Source organism: Scyliorhinus torazame, chromosome 31, assembly GCF_047496885.1.
Source record: "Scyliorhinus torazame isolate Kashiwa2021f chromosome 31, sScyTor2.1, whole genome shotgun sequence".
In the NCBI taxonomy this organism is placed as follows: Eukaryota; Metazoa; Chordata; class Chondrichthyes; order Carcharhiniformes; family Scyliorhinidae; genus Scyliorhinus; species Scyliorhinus torazame.
The window spans coordinates 29,789,973-29,811,590 of NC_092737.1; the positions used below are offsets into that span (position 1 = coordinate 29,789,973).

General features: G+C 45.9%; 1 protein-coding gene across 8 annotated transcripts in view; it reads right to left on the reverse strand.

Annotated features, from left to right (window-relative positions):
* Nucleotides 1–21,618, reverse strand: part of LOC140404773 (Fc receptor-like protein 2) — a 246,320-nt gene that overhangs the window by 119,781 nt on the left and 104,921 nt on the right. For 6 of the 8 annotated variants that reach the window (XM_072493498.1, XM_072493499.1, XM_072493500.1 and 3 more), the window contains 3 exons: nucleotides 18,999–19,028; nucleotides 16,035–16,280; nucleotides 6,234–6,494 (listed from right to left, as the gene is read on the reverse strand). In XM_072493498.1, coding sequence (XP_072349599.1) covers nucleotides 6,234–6,494; nucleotides 16,035–16,280; nucleotides 18,999–19,028 — 537 coding nt within the window. The remainder of the gene's footprint in view (nucleotides 1–6,233; nucleotides 6,495–16,034; nucleotides 16,281–18,998; nucleotides 19,029–21,618) is intronic. The other 2 variants (XM_072493503.1, XM_072493505.1) reach the window with 1 other exon arrangement.

Consider the following 21,618-nt stretch of genomic DNA (forward strand, 5'->3'; position numbering starts at 1 on the left):
AATTGGGATGAGCTACGTATCAGCCATGATTGAATGGCAGACAAGACTCGATGGGCCAAATAGACTAATTCTACTCCTGTTTCTACGGTTTTAGGTCTTCTCAGTTTACACATCTCACCACAGCGAATTTATTTCCCCGTAACACAAGTATTCAGACACCTCACATATCTACGACCAAACGTCTAGTGGAATTCTCACCCTCCGTGACCACCATCTGCAGTGCAGAGGAGGTTTGTGATCTGCATGGCCCCTAAACTCATCCATGGTGTTTGCTTCCATTCGTAATATCGGAGCAACGATTCAGTTTCTGCCACCCTTTGCTTGTCTTGTTGTTTCCAAGCAAAATGCTGTTCGAATGGGATACCTTAAACAACGCGCTCAGATTTGGTGGAACAGATATAATTCACAAAGTTAACACAATGGTACCGGTATCTGTCTCTCAGGAGTAATTCATGAGAAAGAGATTCATCATTCAACTTCGTTTTGAATTCGCAGACAACATTGTTGCGTAAAGAGCTCAAATGTGCCTCGTGCTCCCAGCCACTAGAACATAGTGGGCATCTCTGTACACTTTCACAACACTTGCAAACAGTTCTGAAGTCCAACAATATGACATCGACTAAAGTATAGAACATAGAACATCGAAGAGAGAGCAATTAAACACGTGGCTACAGGGATGGTGCAGGCAGGAGGGATTCAGATTTCTGGATAGCTGGGGCTCTTTCTGGGGAAGGTGGGACCTCGACAGACAGGATGGTCTACATCTGAACCTGCGGGGCACAAATATCCTGAGGGGGGAGATTTGTTAGTGCTCTTTGGGGGGGGGGGGGGGGGGGGTTACACTAATGCAGCAGGGGCATGGGAACCTGGATTGTAGTTTTAGGGTAAGGGAGAATGAGAGTATAGAGGTCAGGAGCTCAGATTTGACGTCGCAAGAGGGGGCCAGTGTTCAGGTAGGTGGTTTGAAGTGTGTCTACTTCAATGCCAGGAGTAAACGAAATAAGGTAGGGGAACTGGCAGCATGGGTTGGTACCTGGGATTTCGATGTTGTGGCCATTTCGGAGACATGGGTAGAGCAGGGACAGGAATGGATGTTGCAGGTTCCGGGGTTTAGGTGTTTTAGTAAGCTCAGAGAAGGAGGCAAAAGAGGGGGAGGTGTGGCGCTGCTAGTCAAGAGCAGTAGTACGGTGGCGGAGAGGATGCTAGATGGGGACTCATCTTCCGAGGTAGTATGGGCTGAGATTAGAAACATGAAAGGAGAGGTCACACTGTTGGGAGTTTTCGATAGGCCTCCAAATAGTTCTAGGGATGTAGAGGAAAGGATGGCGAGGATGATCCTGGATAAGAGCGAAAGTAACAGGGTAGTTATTATGGGAGACTTTAACTTTCCAAATATTGACTGGAAAAGATATAGTTCGAGTACATTAGATGGGTCGTTTTTTGTACAGTGTGTGCAGGAGGGTTTCCTGACACAGTTTGTTGACAAGCCAACAAGAGGCGAGGCCACATTGGATTTGGTTTTGGGTAATGAACCAGGCCAGGTGTTGGATTTGGAGGTAGGTGAGCACTTTGGGGACAGTGACCACAATTCGGTGACGTTTACGTTAAGGATGGAAAGGGATAAGTATACACCGCAGGGCAAGAGTTATAGCTGGGGGAAGGGAAATTATGATGCCATTAGTCGTGACTTGGGGGGGGATAAGGTGGAGAAGTAGGCTGCAAGTGTTGGACACACTGGATAAGTGGAGCTTGTTCAAGGATCAGCTACTGCGTGTTCTTGATAAGTATGTACTGGTCAGGCAGGGAGTAAGGTGCCGAGCGAGTGAACCGTGGTTCACCAAAGAAGTGCAATCTCTTGTTAAGAGGAAGAAGGAGGCCTATGTGAAGATGAGGTGTGAAGTTTCAGTTGGGGCGATGGATAGTTACAAGGTAGCGAGGAAGGATCTAAAGAGAGAGCTAAGACGAGCAAGGAGGGGACATGAGAAGTATTTGGCAGGAAGGATCAAGGAAAACCCAAAAGCTTTCTATAGGTATGTCAGGAATAAGCGAATGACTAGGGAAAGAGTAGGACCAGTCAAGGACAGGGATGGGAAGTTGTGTGTAGAGTCTGAAGAGATAGGCGAGATACTAAATGAATATTTTTTCGTCAGTATTCACTCAGGAAAAAGATAATGTTGTGGAGGAGAATGCTGAGCTTCAGGTAAATAGATTAGATGGCATTGAGGTACGTAGGGAAGAGGTGTTGGCAATTCTGGACAGGCTGAAAATAGATAAGTCACCGGGACCTGATGGGATTTATCCTAGGATTCTCTGGGAGGCCAGGGAAGAGATTGCTGGACCATTGGCTTTGATTTTTATGTCATCGTTGGATACAGGAATAGTGCCAGAGGACTGGAGGATAGCAAATGTGGTCCCTTTGTTCAAAAAGGGGAGCAGAGACAACCCCGGCAACTATAGACCGGTGAGCCTCACGTCTGTAGTGGGTAAAGTCTTGGAGGGGATTATGAGAGACAAGATTTATAATCATCTAGATAGGAATAATATGATCATGGATGGTCAGCATGGCTTTGTGAAGGGTAGGTCATGCCTCACAAACCTTATCGAGTTCTTTGAGAAGGTTACTGAACAGGTAGATGAGGGTAGAGCAGTTGATGTGGTGCATATGGATTTCAGCAAAGCGTTTGATAAAGTTCCCCACGGTAGGCTATTGCAGAAAATACGGAGGCTGGGGATTGAGGGTGATTTAGAGATGTGGATCAGAAGTTGGCTAGCTGAAAGAAGACAGAGGGTGGTGGTTGATGGGAAATATTCAGAATGGAGTTCTGTCACAAGTGGAGTACCACAAGGATCTGTTCTGGGGCCGTTGCTGTTTGTCATTTTTATCAATGACCTAGAGGAAGGCGCAGAAGGGTGGGTGAGTAAATTTGCAGACGATACTAAAGTCGGTGGTGTTGTCGATACTGTGGAAGGAAGTAGCAGGTTACAGAGGGATATAGATAAGGTGCAGTGCTGGGCTGAGAGGTGGCAAATGGAGTTTAATGTAGAGAAGTGTGAGGTGATTCACTTTGGAAGGAATAACAGGAATGTGGAATATTTGGCTAATGGAAAAGTTCTTGAAAGTGTGGATGAGCAGAGGGATCTAGGTGTCCATGTACATAGATCCCTGAAAGTTGCCACCCAGGTTGATAGGGTGGTGAAGAAGGCCTATGGAGTGTTGGCCTTTATTGGTAGAGGGATTGAGTTCCGGAGTCGGGAGGTCATGTTGCAGCTGTACAAAACTCTGGTACGGCCGCATTTGGAGTATTGCGTACAGTTCTGGTCACCGCATTATAGGAAGGACGTGGACGCTTTGGAACGGGTGCAGAGGAGATTTACCAGGATGTTGCCTGGTATGGAGGGAAAATCCTATGAGGAAAGGCTGATGGACTTGAGGTTGTTTTCGTTAGAGAGAAGAAGGTTAAGAGGAGACTTAATAGAGGCATACAAAATGATCAGAGGGTTAGATAGGGTGGACAGTGAGAGCCTTCTCCCGCGGATGGAAATGGCTAGCACGAGGGGACATAGCCTTAAACTGAGGGGTAATAGATATAGGACAGAGGTCAGGGGTAGGTTCTTTACGCAAAGAGTAGTGAGGCCGTGGAATGCCCTACCTGCTACAGTAGTGAACTCGCCAACATTGAGGGCATTTCAAAGTTTATTGGATAAACATATGGATGATAATGGTATAGTGTAGGTTAGATGGCTTTTGTTTCGGTGCAACATCGTGGGCCGAAGGGCCTGTACTGCGCTGTATCGTTAAAAAAAAAAAAGAACGATACAGTGCAGTACAGGCCCTTCGGCTAACGATGTTGCACCGACATGGGAAGTCAAAAAACAAAAGCCATCTAACCTACACTATGGCATTATCATCCATATGCTTATCCAATAAACTTTTAAACGCCCTCAATGTTGGCGAGTTCACTACTATTGCAGGTAGGCCACTTGTAACTGAGCTCCATTCTGAACATTTCCCATCAACCACCACCCTCTGTCTTCTTTCAGCTAGCCAATTTCTGATCCACATCTCTAAATCATCCTCAAACCACAGCCTCCGTATTATATGCAATAGCCTACCGTGGGGAACCTTATCAAACGCTTTACTGAAATCCATATACTCCACATCAACTGCTCTACCCTCGTCTACCTGTTCAGTCACCTTCTCAAATAACGCAATAAGGTTTGTGAGGCACGACCTACCCTTCACAAAGCCATGCTGACTATCCCTAATCATATTATTCATATCTAGATGATTATAAATCTTGTCTCTTATAATCCCCTCAAAGACTTTACCCACAACAGACGTGAGGCTCACCGGTCTCTAGTTGCCGGGGTTGTCTCTACTCTCCTTCTTGAAAAAAGGGACCATATTTGCTATCCTCCAGTCCTCTGGCACTATTCCTGAAGCCAATGATGACATAAAAATCAAAGCCAAAGGCTCAGCAATCTCTTCCCTGGCCTCCCAGAGAATCCTAGGATAAATCACATTAGGCCCCGGGGACTTATCTATTTTCAGCCTGTCCAGAATTGCCAACACCTCTTCCCTACGTACCTCAATGCCATCTATTCTAATAGCCTGGGCCTCAGCATTCTCCTCCACAACATTCTCTTTTTCCTGAGTGAATACTGTCGAAAAATATTCATTTAGTATCTCGCCTATCTCTTCAGACTCCACACACAACTTTCCATCCCTGTCCTTGACTGGCCCTACTCTTACCCGAGTCATTCTTTTATTCCTGACATACCTCGAGAAAGCTTTTGTGTTTTCCTTGATCCTACCTGCCAAATACTTCTCATGTCCCCTCCTTGCTCGTCTTAGCTCTCTCTTTAGATCCTTCCTCGCTACCTTGTAACTATCAAGCGTTCCAACTGAAACTTCACACTTCATCTTCACATAGGCCTCCTTCTTCCTCTTAACAAGAGATTCCACTTCTTTGGTACACCACGGTTCCCTCGCTCGACGCCTTCCTCCCTGCCTGACCGGTACGTACTCATCAAGAACACGCAGTAGCTGTTCCTTGAACAAGCTCCACATATCCAGTCTACCCAACACTTGCAGCCTACTTCTCCAACCTACACCTCCCAAGTCATGTCTAATGGCATCATAATTGCCCTTCCCCCAGCTATAACTCTTGCCCTGCGGGGTATACTTATCCATTTCCATCACTGACGTTAACGTCACCGAATTGTGGTCACTGTCCCCAAAGTGCTCACCTACCTACAAATCTAACACCTGGCCTGGTTCATTACCCAAAACCAAATCCAATGTGGCCTCGCCTCTTGTTGGCCTGTCAACATATTGTGTCAGGAAACCCTTCTGCACACATTGTACAAAAAACGAACCATCTAATGTACTTGAACTATATCTTTTCCAGTCAATCTTTGGAAAGTTAAAGTCTCCCATAATAACTACCCTGTTACTTTCGCACTTATCCAGAATCATCTTCGCCATCCTTTCCTCTACATCCCTAGAACTATTAGGAGGCCTATAGAAAACTCCCAACAGGGTGACCTCTCCTTTCCTGTTTCGAGCCTCAGCCCATACTACCTCGGAAGAGGAGTCCCCATCTGGCATCCTCTCCGCCACCGTAATACTGTTCTTGACTAGCAGCGCCACACCTCACCCTCTTTTGCCTCCTTCTCTGAGCTTACTAAAACACCTAAACCCCGGAACGTGCACCAACCATTCCTGTCCCTGTTCTATCCATGTCTCCGAAATGGCCACAACATCGAAGTCCCAGGTACCAACCCATGCTGCCAGTTCCCCTACCTTATTTCGTATACTCCTGGCATTGAAGTAGACACACTTCAACCCACTTACCTGAACACTGGCCCCCTCCTGCGACGTCAAATCTGTGCTCCTGACCTCTATACTCTCAGTCTCCCGTACCCTAAAACTACAATCCAGGTTCTCATGCCCCTGCTGCATTAGTTGACCCCCCCCCCCCCAAAGAGCACTAACAAATCTCCCCCCCCCACACGATATTTGTGCCCTTCAGGTTCAGATGTAGACCATCCTGTCTGTAGAGGTCCCGGCTTCCCCAGAAAGAGCCACAGTTATCCAGAAATCTGAATCCCTCCTGCCTGCACCATCCCTGTAGCCACGTGTTTAATTGCTCTCTCTCCCTATGCTCTTTAAATCCATGTTAAATTTCAGCAACTGACAAATAACGTTTAAAAAAGCAAGATTTACCAACCTGTTACCGTGACGTTTATTGCTGGAGACAGCCATTGCCTGTAATCGAATTTGAAACCACAGCGATATTGTGCCTCGTCTGTACGTTTTGCCCCCCATATGGTTTTCTCAGGTTTAAGACTGGAAGGCATTACGTTACCATTTTTGTGCCAGAAGAAGGAATCTTGCCTTCCTGATTGAGGGATCTCACATTTCATGTGAATATTTTCTCCCAGCAGCGCGGTCCTTGGTTCTATTTGCAGACTCACTTTCATGTCAGTAGCTGTAAAGATGATGCAAATAATACTGTAAAATTAACATGACCGTTCTCTTGAAACCATAACGTGAACTATGTATTCGTAGGACGTGAAGAATTAAAACGCGAAGCAGTGATAGAACAAAGAACAAAGAAAAGTACAGCACAGGAACAGGGTCGTCGGCCCTCCAAGCCTGTGCCGACCATGCTGCCCGTCTAAACAAAAACCTTCTGCACTTCCGGCGTCCGTATCCCTGTATTCCCATCCTATTCATGTATTTGTCAAGATGCCCCGAAAATGTCACTATCGTCGCTGCTTACATCACCTCCTCCGGCAGCGAGTTCCAGGCACCCCTCTGTGTAAAAAACGTGTCTCGTACATATCGTCTAAACCTTGCCCCTCTCACGTTAAACCTATGCCCCCTAGTAATTGACCCCTCTACCCTGGGCAATAGCATCTGACGATCCATTCTGTCTATGCCCCTCATAAATTTGTACACCTCTATCAGGTCGCCCCTCAACCTTCGTCGTTCCAGTGAGAACAAACCGAGTTTATTCAACCTGTCCTCATAGCTAGTGCCCTCCATACCAGGCAACTTCCTGGTAAATCTCTTCTGCGCCCTCTCGAAAGCCTCCACATCCTTCTGGTAGTGTGGGACCAGAATTGAACACTATAATCCAAGTGTGGCGTAAATAATGTTCTATACAGCTGAAATCTGACTTGCCAATTTGTAGACTCAGTGTCCTGACCAATGAAGGCACGCATGCTGTCTGCCTTCTAGACTACGATCTCCACCTGTGTTGCTCCTTTCAGTATCCTGTGGACCTGTAAACATAGATCTCTCGGACTGTCAATACTGCATTAGACCTTCCAAAATGCATTACCTCACATTTGTCCGGATTAAACTCCATCTGCCACAGAACATAGAACATACGACATTACAGCGCAGTACAGGCCCTTCGGCCCTCGATGTTGCGCCGGCCTGTGAAAGCACTCTAAAACCCATCTACACTATTCCCTTATCGTCCATGTGTCTATCCAATGACCATTTGAATGCCCTTAGTGTTGGCGAGTCCACTACTGTTGCAGGCAGGGCATTCCACGCCCTTACTACTCTCTGAGTAAAGAACCTACCTCTGACAGCTGTCCTATACCTATCTCCCCTCAATTTAAAGCTATGTCCCCTCGTGCTAGACATTACCATCCGAGGAAAAAGGCTCTCACTGTCCACACTATCCAATCCTCTGATCATCTTGTGTGCCTCAATTAAGTCACCTCTTAACCTTCTTTTCTCCAACGAAAACAGCCTCAAGTCCCTCAGTCTTTCCTCATAAGATCTTCCCTCCATACCATGCAACATTCTGGTAAATCTCCTCTGCACCCTTTCCAATGCTTCCACATCCTTCCTATAATGCGGCGACCAGAATTGCACGCAATACTCCAAGTGCGGCCGCACCAGAGTGTTGTATAGCTGCAACATGACCTCATGGCTCCTGAACCCAATCCCTCTACCAATAAACGCTAACACACCGTACGCCTTCTTAACAACCCTCTCAACCTGGGTGGCACCTTTCAGGGATCTATGTGCATGGACACAGAGATCTCTCTGCTCATCCACACTGCCAAGAATCTTACCATTAGCCCAGTACTCAGTCTTCCTGTTATTCCTTCCAAAATGAATCGCCTCACACTTTTCTGCATTAAACTCCATTTGCCACCTCTCAGCCCAGCGCTGCAGCTTATCTATGTCCCTCTGTAGCTTGTAACATCCTTCCGCACTTTCCACAACTCCACCGACTTTAGTGTCATCTGCAAATTTACTCACCCATCCTTCTACGCTCTCCTCCAGGTCATTTATTAAAATGACAAACAGCAGTGGCCCCAAAACAGATCCTTGTGGTAGACCACTAGTAACTGGACTCCAGTCTGAACATTTCCCATCAACCCCCACCCTTTGTCTTCTTCCAGCCAGCCAATTTCTGATCCAAACTGCTAAATCTCTCCGCCCAAGTCTCCAATCGATCTAAATCATGCTGTATCGTCTGACAGTCCTCATCGCTATCCGCAATTCCACCACCCTTTGTGTCATCTGCAAACTTAACAGTCAGACCGGTTACATTTTGCACCAAATCACTACATATACTACGAACAGCAAAGGTCCCAGCACTGATTCCTGCGGAACACCACTCGTCACAGCCCTCCAATTAGAAATGCACCCTTCCATTGCTAATCTCTGCCTTCTATGTCCTAGCCAGTTCTGTATTCTTCTTGCCAGCTTACCCCGATCCCGTGTGACTTCACCGTCTGTACCAGTCTGCCATGAGGGACTTTGTTAAATGCCTTACTGAAGTGCATATAGACAACATCCACTGCCCTACCTGCATCAATCATCTTTGTGACCTCCTCGAAAAACTCTATCAAGCTATTGAGACACGACCTCCCATTCACAAAACCGTGTTGCCTCTCGCTAATACGTCCATTTGCTTCCAAATGGGATTAGATCCTGTCTCGAAGAATTCCCTCCAGAGATTTCCCTACCACTGACGTAAGGCTCAGCGGCCTGTAGTTCCCTTGATTATCCTTGCTCACCGGCCTGTAGTTCCCCGGATTATCCTTGATGTTTGATTTTCTTGAGTGCTACTGGATCACGGGGATAGAAAGGAATCCGCAGAGGGTCAAAGCAAGCTTCGGGCATGGTACAGGGGAGAGGGTTCTAGACTCATGGGACACCCTTGGGTGGATTATACATAAAGTTGATTGGTCGTAAGTGGGTCTCGGCAGTTACGTATCAACGTAAAGGGCACAGAGGTTCTCCGAGCAAACTTGGTTCTATCGATTGAGAGTGAAGTTTCAGCGGTAATTTAAAAAAAGGTAGAAGTGAGTGGCGAGGAATGGGTTATTTAATTTTAAATAGATGAATGTTAAATGTGTTCCCACCCCACCACGTGATTCTGTGCTACAAATACCGTCCTCAAACGTAACAAAAAGATGGTAAACATCTCAGAGAAGAAAATCTCTTAATTTTCCGTCTTAATTAGGGGACTCATTATTTCAATACACTCTAAGCTTAGTTCTGTATGACTGCACGCAGGGAAATATCCTCCCAACAACTATCCTGGCAGCACCCTCAGAATGTTATAATTTTCTGTGAGTGTTCTTTCCATTCTGCTCAAGAAATGGAGTACACGTGTTATTATCTGCTGTACCTTTCCTCATAAGGGAACCAATTTATCCCAGGAAGCTGTGTAATGAACGTACTCTGAAGTCTCTCAAATGCAGAAATTGCACACACACAGTACTCTATGTGTGGTCTCAGTAATTCGCTATGCAATTGTTGAACAGAAATCCATCTAGTTACACTCCATCCCCGTTCAAAATAAGGCCAAAGCACCTAATTGCCTCTTTCAATCTCGATATTATAAGACCCTTCACTTAAAGAACCCTCAAATGTTCTATTCTCCGTCGGAAATTGAGCAGCCTCAAGCTTTCTCAGATTGCAATCCATGTGTCTGTAGGGTGTTCTTTCAAAGCGTCGGAGCAGTCACGAAGGACCAAATGACTTCCTTCTGCACTCTATTAATTGTTTGATTCTCTGGTCCGAACTCCCCCAATTCTCGATTGTGGATGAAAACAAAAATCACAAGGACTGCAGTATTTAAGGAAAGGGGCCCACGTTGGTTGCGCTGGAACAGTGGTTAGCGCTGCAGTCTCACAGCGCCAGGAACACGGGTTCAATTCCGGCAATTGGGTCTGTGTGGTGTTTGCACGTTCTCCACGTGTCTGGTGTGTTTCCTCCGGATTTTTCGTTTTGCTCCCATTGTTCAAAGATGTGCAGATTAGATGGCTTGACCATGCCAACCTTCACCTTAGTGTCCAACGATATGCAGGTTAGGTGGATTGCCAAAATCAATGCTGAGGGCTATGGGGTTACGGTCGCGGAGTGGTCATGGTAGGGTGCTCGCTCGGAGTGCCGGTGTACTCTCTATGGGCTGAACGGCCGCCTTCTGCACTTTTGATGTTCTATGATCCCATGAATTTTATGTCGTGCAAGTGAGTAATTTTCGTTTATTCATGTCTTAGCAAAAGAATCCCACATGCCTTTAAAGCTCAGAAAAATGTTTTTCCTTCTAATATTGATATTCATATCGTTTGTAAACATGTCCTCACTTGTTTGCCACTGCCGGCTTCAGCATCATCACCATGTTGTTAATGATTCTGTGTCATTGCACCCTCTTGACATAGTTCGGTAACAATCCTGTCCTCCAGAATCTAAATAATATGCCTATTTATCTGCTGAATATTCTGCTCTCTGAACTCTCTTTCCTCAACAATGGAAAATGCAGCTGAGCGAAAGGACCGGTTAATTTTGTGTGAGGGCTATGAAATGGTAGACACGGAGATAAAGGGGACGATGAACCGAAGAGACATAAGGACTCAACATTCGATATCCAGATACCCAAAAGATACGTTACCCCCCCACTCCCACCTCCCCTGAAACCTCCACAGAATATTGCCCTGCAAAACATCCAGATCGCAAATTTGGAACGGATGTAACTATCTTACAGCAATTGTTACCCAGGTAAAGTTTAAAGAACTAATACCACTCATCACAATTGTATAACTAGAGCACCGACACCACTCCGGCCATTCCCGCATACCCCTGCACCACAGTAGTCACCACACCCCCGACTACCCATCCAACACCCTAGTCATCCTTCACAGCCTTCTAACTTCCCCACTCAGAACGACGCCTCATCTCACCATTTTCTCTCGCAAATACCGACCAGCCTCCAAAACCCTACATTCCCCCTCTCCGTTTTGATCCCTAATTCTGTGGAACACCCACGATACGACCCGTCGACTCCACGCCACTGCCATCGCCCCATGCTCTCATCTGAGGCATTTACCTGAAAGACTGGCCTCACAAACTGGTTGGGGATGTTCAACGTGTTTTACGGCCGCAACTACCGTGACATGAAAAAAGAGGGAAATAAACTGAAGCGTGGCTTCCCTTCCCTCATCTTAGCTTGACGCGACTGACAGTCCCTGAAAGCCGCTGCTTTTGCGTGAATCGAAATCAGAGGCTGCATCTCAGGATAAGAAACGGTGAGTGGCGCCGCAGTGCGAATGTGATGGATAATCCGTAGTCGTTACGACCCATTGTGTTACCTGTTGACGCTGTTCAATTCCTGAAGTTTTACTGTTGAAGCAGTATGCAATCAGACCCGCAGCTGAGAAGTGAGCCAATTCGATCACGCAAGTCATATTGGATTGCATCTCCAATCCGGCCCAAGTGTCACCGGCGTGCGAGTACATCAATAAAATACAGCTCTGCCATCCTATTCAAATAGACTTTAAATTATATCCTACTACCTTATTGGAAGAATATCAATCCTTTACTATAGAACATAGAACATGGAACTGTCCAGCACAGTACAGGCCCTTCGGCCCACGATGTTGTGCCGAACAAGTCTGAAACTAAGATCAAATCAACCTCCTCCCAATCATTCTAGTGCACTCCATATGCCTATCCAATAACCGCTTGAAAGTTCCTAAAGTGTCCGACTCCACTACCATAGCTGGGAGTGCGTTCCACACCCCAACCACTCTCTGAGTAAAGAACCTGCTTCTGACATCCCTCCTACATCTTCCACCATAAACGTTATAGTTATGCCCCGGCTACATCCACCCCAGGAAAAACTCGCTGAACGTCCACTCTATCTATCCCTCTCATCATCTTACACAAATATATTAAGTGACCTCTCATCCTCCTTCGCTCCAATGAGAAAAGTCCTAGCTCCTTCAACCTTTCTTCATAAGATCTACACTCCAATCCAGGCAGCATCCTGGTAAATCTCCTTTGCACCCTTTCCAATGCTTCCACATCCTTCCTATAATGAGGTGACCAGAACTGCTCACATTACTCCAAATGTGGTCTAATAAAGGTCACGTCCAGTTGCAGCATAACCTCATGGCTCTGAAACTCAATCCCCCTGTTAATAAATGCTAACACAGGATACGCTTTCTTCACGGCTCTATCCACTTGGATGGCAACTTTGAGAGATCTTTGGACAGGAACTCCGAGATCTCTCTGCTCCTCCACATTCTTCAGAACCCTGCCGTTAACCCTGTAATCCGCATTCAAATTTGTCCTCCCAAAATGAATCACCTCACACTTATCACGGTTAAACTCCATCTTGCCACTTTTCAGCCCAGCTCTGCATTCTATCAATGTCGCTTTGCAGCCTTCAATAGCCTTCCACATTATCCACTACTCCACCAATCTTGGTGTCATCAGCAAATTTACTAACCCAACCTTCAAGTCCATCATCCAAGTCATTGATAAAACTCACAGATATCAGAGACCCAGCACAGATCCCTGTGGTACACCGCTGGTGACTGGGCTCCAGGATGAAAATTTACCATGTACCACCACCCGCTGTCTTCTATATGATAGCCAGTTACTGATCCAATCAGTCAAATTTCCCCTATGCCATGCCTCCTTACTTTCTGCATGAGCCGACCATGGGGCCACTGATCAAACGCCTTACTAAAATCCATGTATATGGCATCAACTGCTTTTCCTTCATCTATGAACTTAGTTACCTCCTGAAAGAATACAATCAAACTTGTGCGGCAAGACTAACTCCTCACAAATCCATGCTGACTATACTGGATTAAGCTATATATTTCCAAATGATCATAAATCCTATCCCTAAGGAATCTTTCCAATAATTTACCGATGACCGAAATGAGACTAATCCGCCTATAAATACCCGGGTAATACCTATTCCCTTCCTTGAACAAGAGGACAATAATTCACCTATGACCGAAGTGAGACTAACCGGCCTATAATTCCCAGAATTATACCTATTCCCTTTCTTGAAAGGGACAACATTCGCCTCTCTCCAGTCTTCTGGCATTATTCCTGCAGACAGTGAGGACATAAAGATCAAAGCCCAGTGAAGCAGTAGAGGCTCCTTCATTAAATGTTTTTAAGATAAAGATAGATAGTTTTTTGAAGAATAAAGGGATTAAGGGTTATGGTGTTCGGGCCGGAAAGTGGAGCTGAGTCCACAAAAGATCAGCCATGATCTCATTGAATGGTGGAGCAGGCTCGAGGGGCCAGATGGCCTACTCCTGCTCCTAGTTCTTATGTTCTTAAAGCCAAATTCTCTGCAATCTCATCCCTCGCCTCCCAAAGAATCCTAGGATATATCCCGTCAGGCCGAGGGGACTTATCTATCCCCAGGCTTCTCAAAATTTCTAACACAACTTCCTTCCGAATATCTACCTCCTTCGGCCTACCAGCCTGTCTCACACTATCCTCCTCAACAACATGGCCCCTCTCCTTTCTGAACACGGAAGAAAGTATTCATTTAGGGCCTCTCCTATATCTTCAGACTCCATGCACACGTTCCCACTACTGTCCTTGACCGGCCTTAACTTCACCTTGCTCATTCATTTCCTCCTTACAGAAGTGTAAAAAGCCTTGGGGTTTTCCTTGATCCTACCCGCCAAGGACTCCTCATGCCCCCTCCTAGCTCTCCTAAGCCCTTTCTTGAGCTCCTTCCTCTATATCTTGTATCCCTCAAGTGCCCTAACTGAACCTTGTTTTCTTATACTTACATAAGCGCCCTTCTTCCTCTTGACAAGACAATAAACCTCTTTTGAAAACCATGGTCCACTTACTCGACCCTTCCCCCCCTGGCCTGACAGGGACATACGTATCAACGACACTCAGTATATGCTCATTGAGCAAGCTCCACGTCTCAATTGTGCCTATCATGTTTCCATCTTATGCTCCCCAATTCTTGCCTAATCGCATCGTAATTGCCCTTCCCCCTGTTATAAACCTTGCCCTGCCGTATGTTCCTGTCCCACTCCATTGCTATAGTGAAAGTCACCGAATTGTGATCACTATCTCCAAAGTGGTCTCCCACAACCAAATATAACACTTGGCCCGTTCCTTCCCCAGTACCAAATCCAATGTGGCTCCGCCTCTTGTCGGTCTATCCACATATTGTGCGAGGAAACGCTCCTGCACACACAGGATGAAACAGCCCCATCCTAACTATTATCACAGATTATCATAGATTGTCATAAAATTTACAATGCAGAAGGAGGCCATTCGGCCCATAGAGCCTGCACCGGCTCTTGGAAGAGCACATTACCCAAGGACAACACCTCCACCCTATCCCCATAACCCAGTAACCCCACCCAACACTAAGGGAAAGTTTGGACACTAAGGGCAATTTATCATGGCCAGTCCACCGAACCTGCACATCTTTGGACTGTGGGAGGAAACCGGAGCACCCGGAGGAAACCCACGCACACACGGGGAGGATGTGCAGACTCCGCGCAGACAGTAATCCAAGCCAAAATCGAACCTGGGACCCTGGAGCTGTGAAGCAATTGAGCTATCCACAATGCTACTGTGCTGCCCCGCTATTCGAATTATAGTGGTTCCAATCAATACTTGGAAAGTTAAAGTCACCCATGACAACTACCCTGTGACTACATCACCTATCCAAAATCTGCATTGTAATCTTTTCCTCCACATCTCTGTTACTGTTTGGGGGTCTGTAGAAAAATGCTAACAAAGTGAGCGCTCATTTCCTATTTCTAACTTCAGCCCACACTACCTCAGTAGATAGATCCTCCTCAAACTGCCTTTCTGCAGACATTATAGTATTCTTGATGAACAATGCTACTCCTCCACCTCTTTTAACACCTTCCCTAATCTTACTGAAAGAGAAACACCGGAACCGTCACAAACATTCCTGCCCCTGTTCTATCCACTTATCCTTAATGGCCACAAAATCGTAGTCCCAGGTACCAATCCATGCTTCAAGCTCACCAACCTTATTCCTGATGCTCCTCACATTGAAGTAGACACACTTTAAACCACCTTCATGCCTGCAGGTCCACTCTTGTGACCTTGGTATCTTCCTCAGTACTACACTACCCTCAACTTCCTGAACTCCCGGAACGTTATCTCCTGGACTACAAATCAGTTTCCCATCCCCCTGCCAAATTAATTAAAACACCCCCGAAGAGCTGTAGCAAATTTCCCTCCAGGATATTGGTGCCCCTCTGGTTCAGGTGTAACCCGTCCTGTTTGTACCTTCTATAAATGTTGCCCAGAATGTGCTCCAATTATCCAAGTCACTGAACCACTCCCTCCTACACCATTCCCGTAGCCACTTGTTTAACTGCACTAGCTCCCTGTTCCTCACGAGCAAAGCTTTGCGAGCATCATTTTTTTAAAGTAGCACAATTCCCTTTCAGATTCACTTTTAAATAAATACCACCAACATACTGTGAGAAGAACACTCCCGTAGAAGAACACTCAAAACAAAGATGCTTAAACAGATCTTAACACGGTATACATTGCAGTACCTCGTTGATACGAATTCATTGTCTCATCACCAAGGTTGTAGATGTTCACATATTAACAGTCGGTTGCAAAATGTCTGTGAGCCGTGACAAATGAAGTATATAAACACACCGCCTATCAATTTGTTTTCAGATGTCTGTGTTAATGAATGCCAACATGTACCTACCAGTGATAACCACTTTCATCGAATCACATCTCTGTCCTGGAGAATAACAAATACACCAGTATATCCCTCCACTTTGACGGTCCACAACCATTTCATAAATACTGGTATCAGTTTGTTTAACGTAGTTATTATTTTTGTACCAATGACATCGACCTTTGGCACTCTTTCCGCATTGTAATTTCAATGTGTCTCCTTCCTGTATGACAGAATTCCTGGGACAAATAATCTGGGGTTCGAACCCATGAGCTGCAAAACATGAATTAGAGACAACAATAGCGTTTCTTCCCTGTAATTATAGAAAAGGACTGGGTGTTTCAATGCACTCGAAAACCCAACGCACCATTTCGATCCATTGATGCAATTCCATATTTAAGGAGCGATTATAACATCATGCCTTTTGGGTGGTAACAGTCTCTGAAAGGATTGGTTGACTTACCATCCCATTAACAGCAGCAGTCTGTCCATCTCTATCTTGCGAAGGGCCAATGCATGAAAGCCAGAGCTGCTTTCTTCCATCCAGTGTGAAGTGACGCTAAGCATGCAACTTAACTAAAGTCGTAACATTGCCATTTCCTTATTGATAGAAAACCTATCACGAGATGCAACACTTATAGAATCATAGAATCCCTACAGTTCAGAAGGAGGCCATTTGGTCAATCGAATCTGCAGCTGCTATTCGAACGGCCAAACCACCCAGGCCCATGCCAAAAGCTCTATTCCTGCACCCCACCTTAACGGTAACATTAGCATGGCCAACCCAACAAACCTGTCTTTGGACTGTAAGAAGAAACCGGAGTACCCAGAAACGCACGCAGACAGAGAGACAAAGTGCAAACTTCACACGAGCTGTCACCTGAGGTTGAATTAGAACTCGGATCACTGGAGGCCTGAGGCACAATTGCTAACCACTGTGCCGCCGTGCCTCACCGACGCTCAAAGGTGAATAGCTCAAGTTTTGTACAACTCTGTCTTACGTGAAGTCATGGATTTCACGTTGTCATGAACAACGTTGACGTTGTGTGCGAGGGTCTCCCAATTCTATACACTGGTTTTTTGCGGTCTACAGTTGTGTTTTTGGAATGGTGTTGAGAGTCATGTGAATACGCAATTAGAATAACCAGTGCACTTGTGTAACAATTATTGAAGACTATTTATTAAATTAAAGAAATGACAAACACGAAAGGACTGCAACACTCTAAACCCCTTACGGAGATGACACACGAAATACACAGACACATAATATATGCAGAAATTATCCCTTGTTACAGAACATATCTACAATCTCTGAACTCTTTCAGACTTCGTCGTTCCCAAAGAGCTTGTACCAAATAAAATAAATCTATAACTGAAATCCAGCTTATAGTTGTCACACAATACAGGGCTAAAGGTCAAGTCTGGGAAACACATTTTCCTGGTCCAACGAATATATTTTAAATGATTTTACAAAGTGTTTGGCGCTGCCTTGGCTCGATGACTGCAATGCACGTCTAACCTCCTGTCTGTGAGTTGGGGACTGCTCTCATACCTGTTACGTGCACACTGACCTCCCTGGCTGATGGATGTAAACTGGCCTCACGTGCTGCAGAGGGTATTGTCAATTATACCGGTTTTCTCATTTGACTCTTCATTATGTATTTTTGGCGGTCATCATCTCTGAAATATTTTGACTCTTGAAATCCGCATTTGTGTACCTCTACTGATCTCACATCTTGGTAAGCTGTTTCTGCTGACACAGCGATTTACGTTTGATTCCATCTAGATGTCTGGTAGTCTCAATGCTGGGAAAATCGGATCTCATCCTGCCATTTGAATGCTGGCTACTGCTGTCGCGAGGTGGATTTCGACCTGTTGTTGCGAAGATCTGATCCTATCCTGCCTTGTGAATTTTTTGGTACTGCTGTTACTCGAAAGAACATAGAACATAGAGTGCAGAAGGAGGCCATTCGGTCCATCGAATCTACACCGACCCACTTAAGCCCTCACTTCCACCCGATCCTCGTAACCCAATAACCCTCCTAACCTTTTTGGTCACGAAGGGTAATTTATCATGGCCAATCCACTTAACCTTGCTCAACTTTTCCCCTCCTTTGAAGTGTAGTAATCCTTAGGTTCAGTCATCACCGGGCCCTCTGTCTGCCTCTGTGGCTCTCTGCCTCTGTGGCTCTCTGCCTCTGTGGCTCTCTGCCTCTGTGGCTCTCTGCCTCTGTGGCTCTCTCTCTCTCTCTCTCTCTCACACACACATACACACGCACAAAGTGCAACACAGCCCATGGCCCTCGGGAACAATGGCGGCTTTAATTAACTTTATCTTCTAAATCACAGTCCTTGCATGTTCAAGCAAATTATTAATGTGCCCATTATTATACCTCGTCACTCGATTACAGCCTCAAATGAAAGTTGTCAAAGTAGTAGGTCAAGTGAAAATTCGCCGATAATAGAATAGAATGCCTAAAGTGCAGAAAGGGGCCATTTGGCCCATATAGTGTCCTCTGATAGAGCACTCTACCAAGGCCCATCCCTCACTCTATTCCTGTAATATCATCTAACCTGCACATCTCTGTAACCTAGGAACAAATTAGCACGGTCAATGCGCACATTTTTGGATGTGGGAGGAAAGCAGAGCACCCGGAGGAAACCACTCAGACTCGGGGATAACGTGCAAACTCCTCACAGACAGTCACCGGAGACCGGAATTGAGCCCTTGTCCTTGGTTATGTATCGCAGCCGTGCTAACTATCGTGCCACTATCCTGCCCACGATTACCTATACCACCCGATTTGCATTAACGGTTGTCAATAAAAATGGTAGGTGGGCATTCTTCTACCTGGTGAATGTTGTATGTCGCGTCTCGACTAAAAGTCGTAGTTAACTCTATTTATTGACCTCTATTTGACTCCAGCTATTAATTGTAAAAGTTAATTAAACAAGATAAGTTATCAATAAGGAATTTACATTTCATCTTACCTTGTTTGGTCCCTTGAAAAAGCAGGTGCACTGTAAAACAGAAATAATAAAAATGTATATTTAATTTTATGTGAAGCCTAGCAAGGTAATCTGCAGGTATGGGGGCCTGGGGTTTAGTGTCAGAAGGTGACAAATAGCTTTGAGCATGCAGGAATGGGGCAGTGCATGATTTGTGCATCATACTTAGAACTTTTAATTGAAAAAACAAACCGAACTGTAATTCAAACTTTATAGGAAACCCTGTTCATTCTCAGCTAGAACCTTGTGTCCATTTCCAGTTATCACACATGTGGATGTCAGTGAATTGGTTCCAAATGTCTAAGTCAGAAAGCGTGCATGGAATTTCGGTGAGAAGATGGGTTCAGGCAAAGAAAATATGTTTCCAGCAGCTGATGGGACTATGACATGGAATATTAAAGGCGCTCATCCCGGATAAAGTGATCAGCGAGGGAAAATTTTGACTCAGTGATTTCCAATAACACCTCGATCTTTGCCTAAGCGGGTGGTTAAAGTGGATGAGGTGAACGAGTCTCTCTCTCTCTCTCTCTGTCAATCACTGGCTGTTTCTGTCTCTGTCCCTCTGTCTCTGTATCTCCGTCTCTCTCTCTTGCGTTCAGAAATTATCTGACAATGAATTTCTGCATTCAATTCTTAACACATTTACTATTAGAACATAGGGCATAGAACAGTATAGCACAGTACAGGCCCTTCGGCCCATGATGTTATGCCGACCATTTATCCTAATCTAAGATCAACCTAACCTACACCCGTTCAATTTACTGCTGTCCATGTGCCTGTCCAAGAGTCGCCTAAATGCCCCTCATGACTCTGACTCCACCACCTCTGCTGGCAGTGCATTCCACGCACCTACCACACTCTCTGTAAAGAACCTACCTCTGACATCTCCCCTATAACTTCCTCCAATCACCTTAAAATTTTGTAAGAAGTCGAAAGTCCAACAGGTTTGTTTCGATGCCACTAGCTTTCGGAGTGCTGCTCCTTCCTCAGGTGAATGAAGAGGTATGTTCCAGAAACATGTACATAGACAGATTCAAAGATGCCAGACAATGCTTGGAATGTGAGCATTAGCAGGTGATTAAATCTTTACAGATCCAGAGATGGGGTAACCCCAGGTTAAAGAGGGGTGAATTGTGTCAAGCCAGGGCAGTTGGTAGGATTTCACAGGCCAGATGGTGGGGGATGAATGCAATGCGACATGAATCCTAGGTCCCGGCTGAGGCCGCACTCATGTGTGCGGAACTTGGCTATATGCTTCTGCTCGGCGATTCTGCGTTGTCGCGTGTCCTGAAGGTCGCCTTGGAGAACGCTTACCCGGAGATCAGATGCTGAATGCCCTTGACTGCTGAAGTGTTCCCCGACTGGAAGGGAACATTCCTGCCTGGTGATTGTCGCGCGATGCCCGTTCATTCGTTGTCGCAGCGTCTGCATGGTCTCGCCAATGTACCACGCTTCGGGACATCCTTTCCTGCAGCGTCTGAGGTAGACAGCGTTGGTCGAGTCGCACGAGTATGCACCGTGTACCTGGTGGGTGGTGTTCTCACGTGTAATGGTGGTATCCATGTCGATGATCTGGCATGACGTGCAACAATTGCCATGGTAGAATTGTGTGGTGTCGTGGTCACTGTTCTGAAGGCTGGGTAATTTGCTGCAAACAATGGTTCGTTTGAGGTTGCGCGGTTGTTTGAAGGCAAGTAGTGGGGGTGTGGCGATGACCTTGGCAAGATCTTCATCTTCATCGATGACGTGTTGAAGGCTGTGAAGAAGATGTCGTAGTTTCTCCGCTCCGGGAAAATACTGGACGACGAAGTGTATTCTGTCGGTTGTGTCCCATGTTTGTCTTCTGAGGAGGTCGGTGCGGTTTTTTGCTGTGGCGCGTTGGAACTGTCGATCGATGAGTCGAGCGCCATATCTCGTTCGTACGAGGGCATCTTTCAACGTCTGTAGATGTCTGTTACGCTCCTCCTCGTCTGAGCAGATCCTGTGTATACGGAGAGCTTGTCCATAGGGGATGGCTTCTTTAATGTGTTTAGGGTGGAAGCTGGAGAAGTGGAGTATCGTGAGGTTATCCGGGGGTTTGCGGTAAAGCGAAGTGCTGAGGTGACCGTCCTTGATGGAGACGAGTGTGTCCAAGAATGCAACTGATTTCGGAGAGTAGTCCATGGCGAGTCTGATGGTTGGATGGAACTTATTGATGTCATCGTGTAGTCGTTTTAGTGATTCTTCGCAGTGGGTCCAAAGGAAAAAAATGTAATCGATGTATCTGGTGTGTAACGTCGGTTGACGTTCCTGTGCAGTGAGTAGGTCTTGTTCAAACTTGTGCATGAAGATGTTGGCGTATTGGGTGCGAATCTGGTCCCCATGGCTGTTCCGTGCGTCTGGATGAAGAACTTTTGTCGAAGGTGAAGACGTTGTGATCCAGAATGAAGCGGATGAGTTGCAGAATTGCATCTGGAGATTAGCAGTTGTCGGTGTTACTGGAGTACTGAGGCTGTTGCAGCAATGCCGTTGTCATGAGGGGTGCTGGTATAGAGTGCCGAGACGTCCATTGTGACGAGGAATGTTCCTAGTTCAACTGGTCCATGGGTGCTGAGTTTCTGTC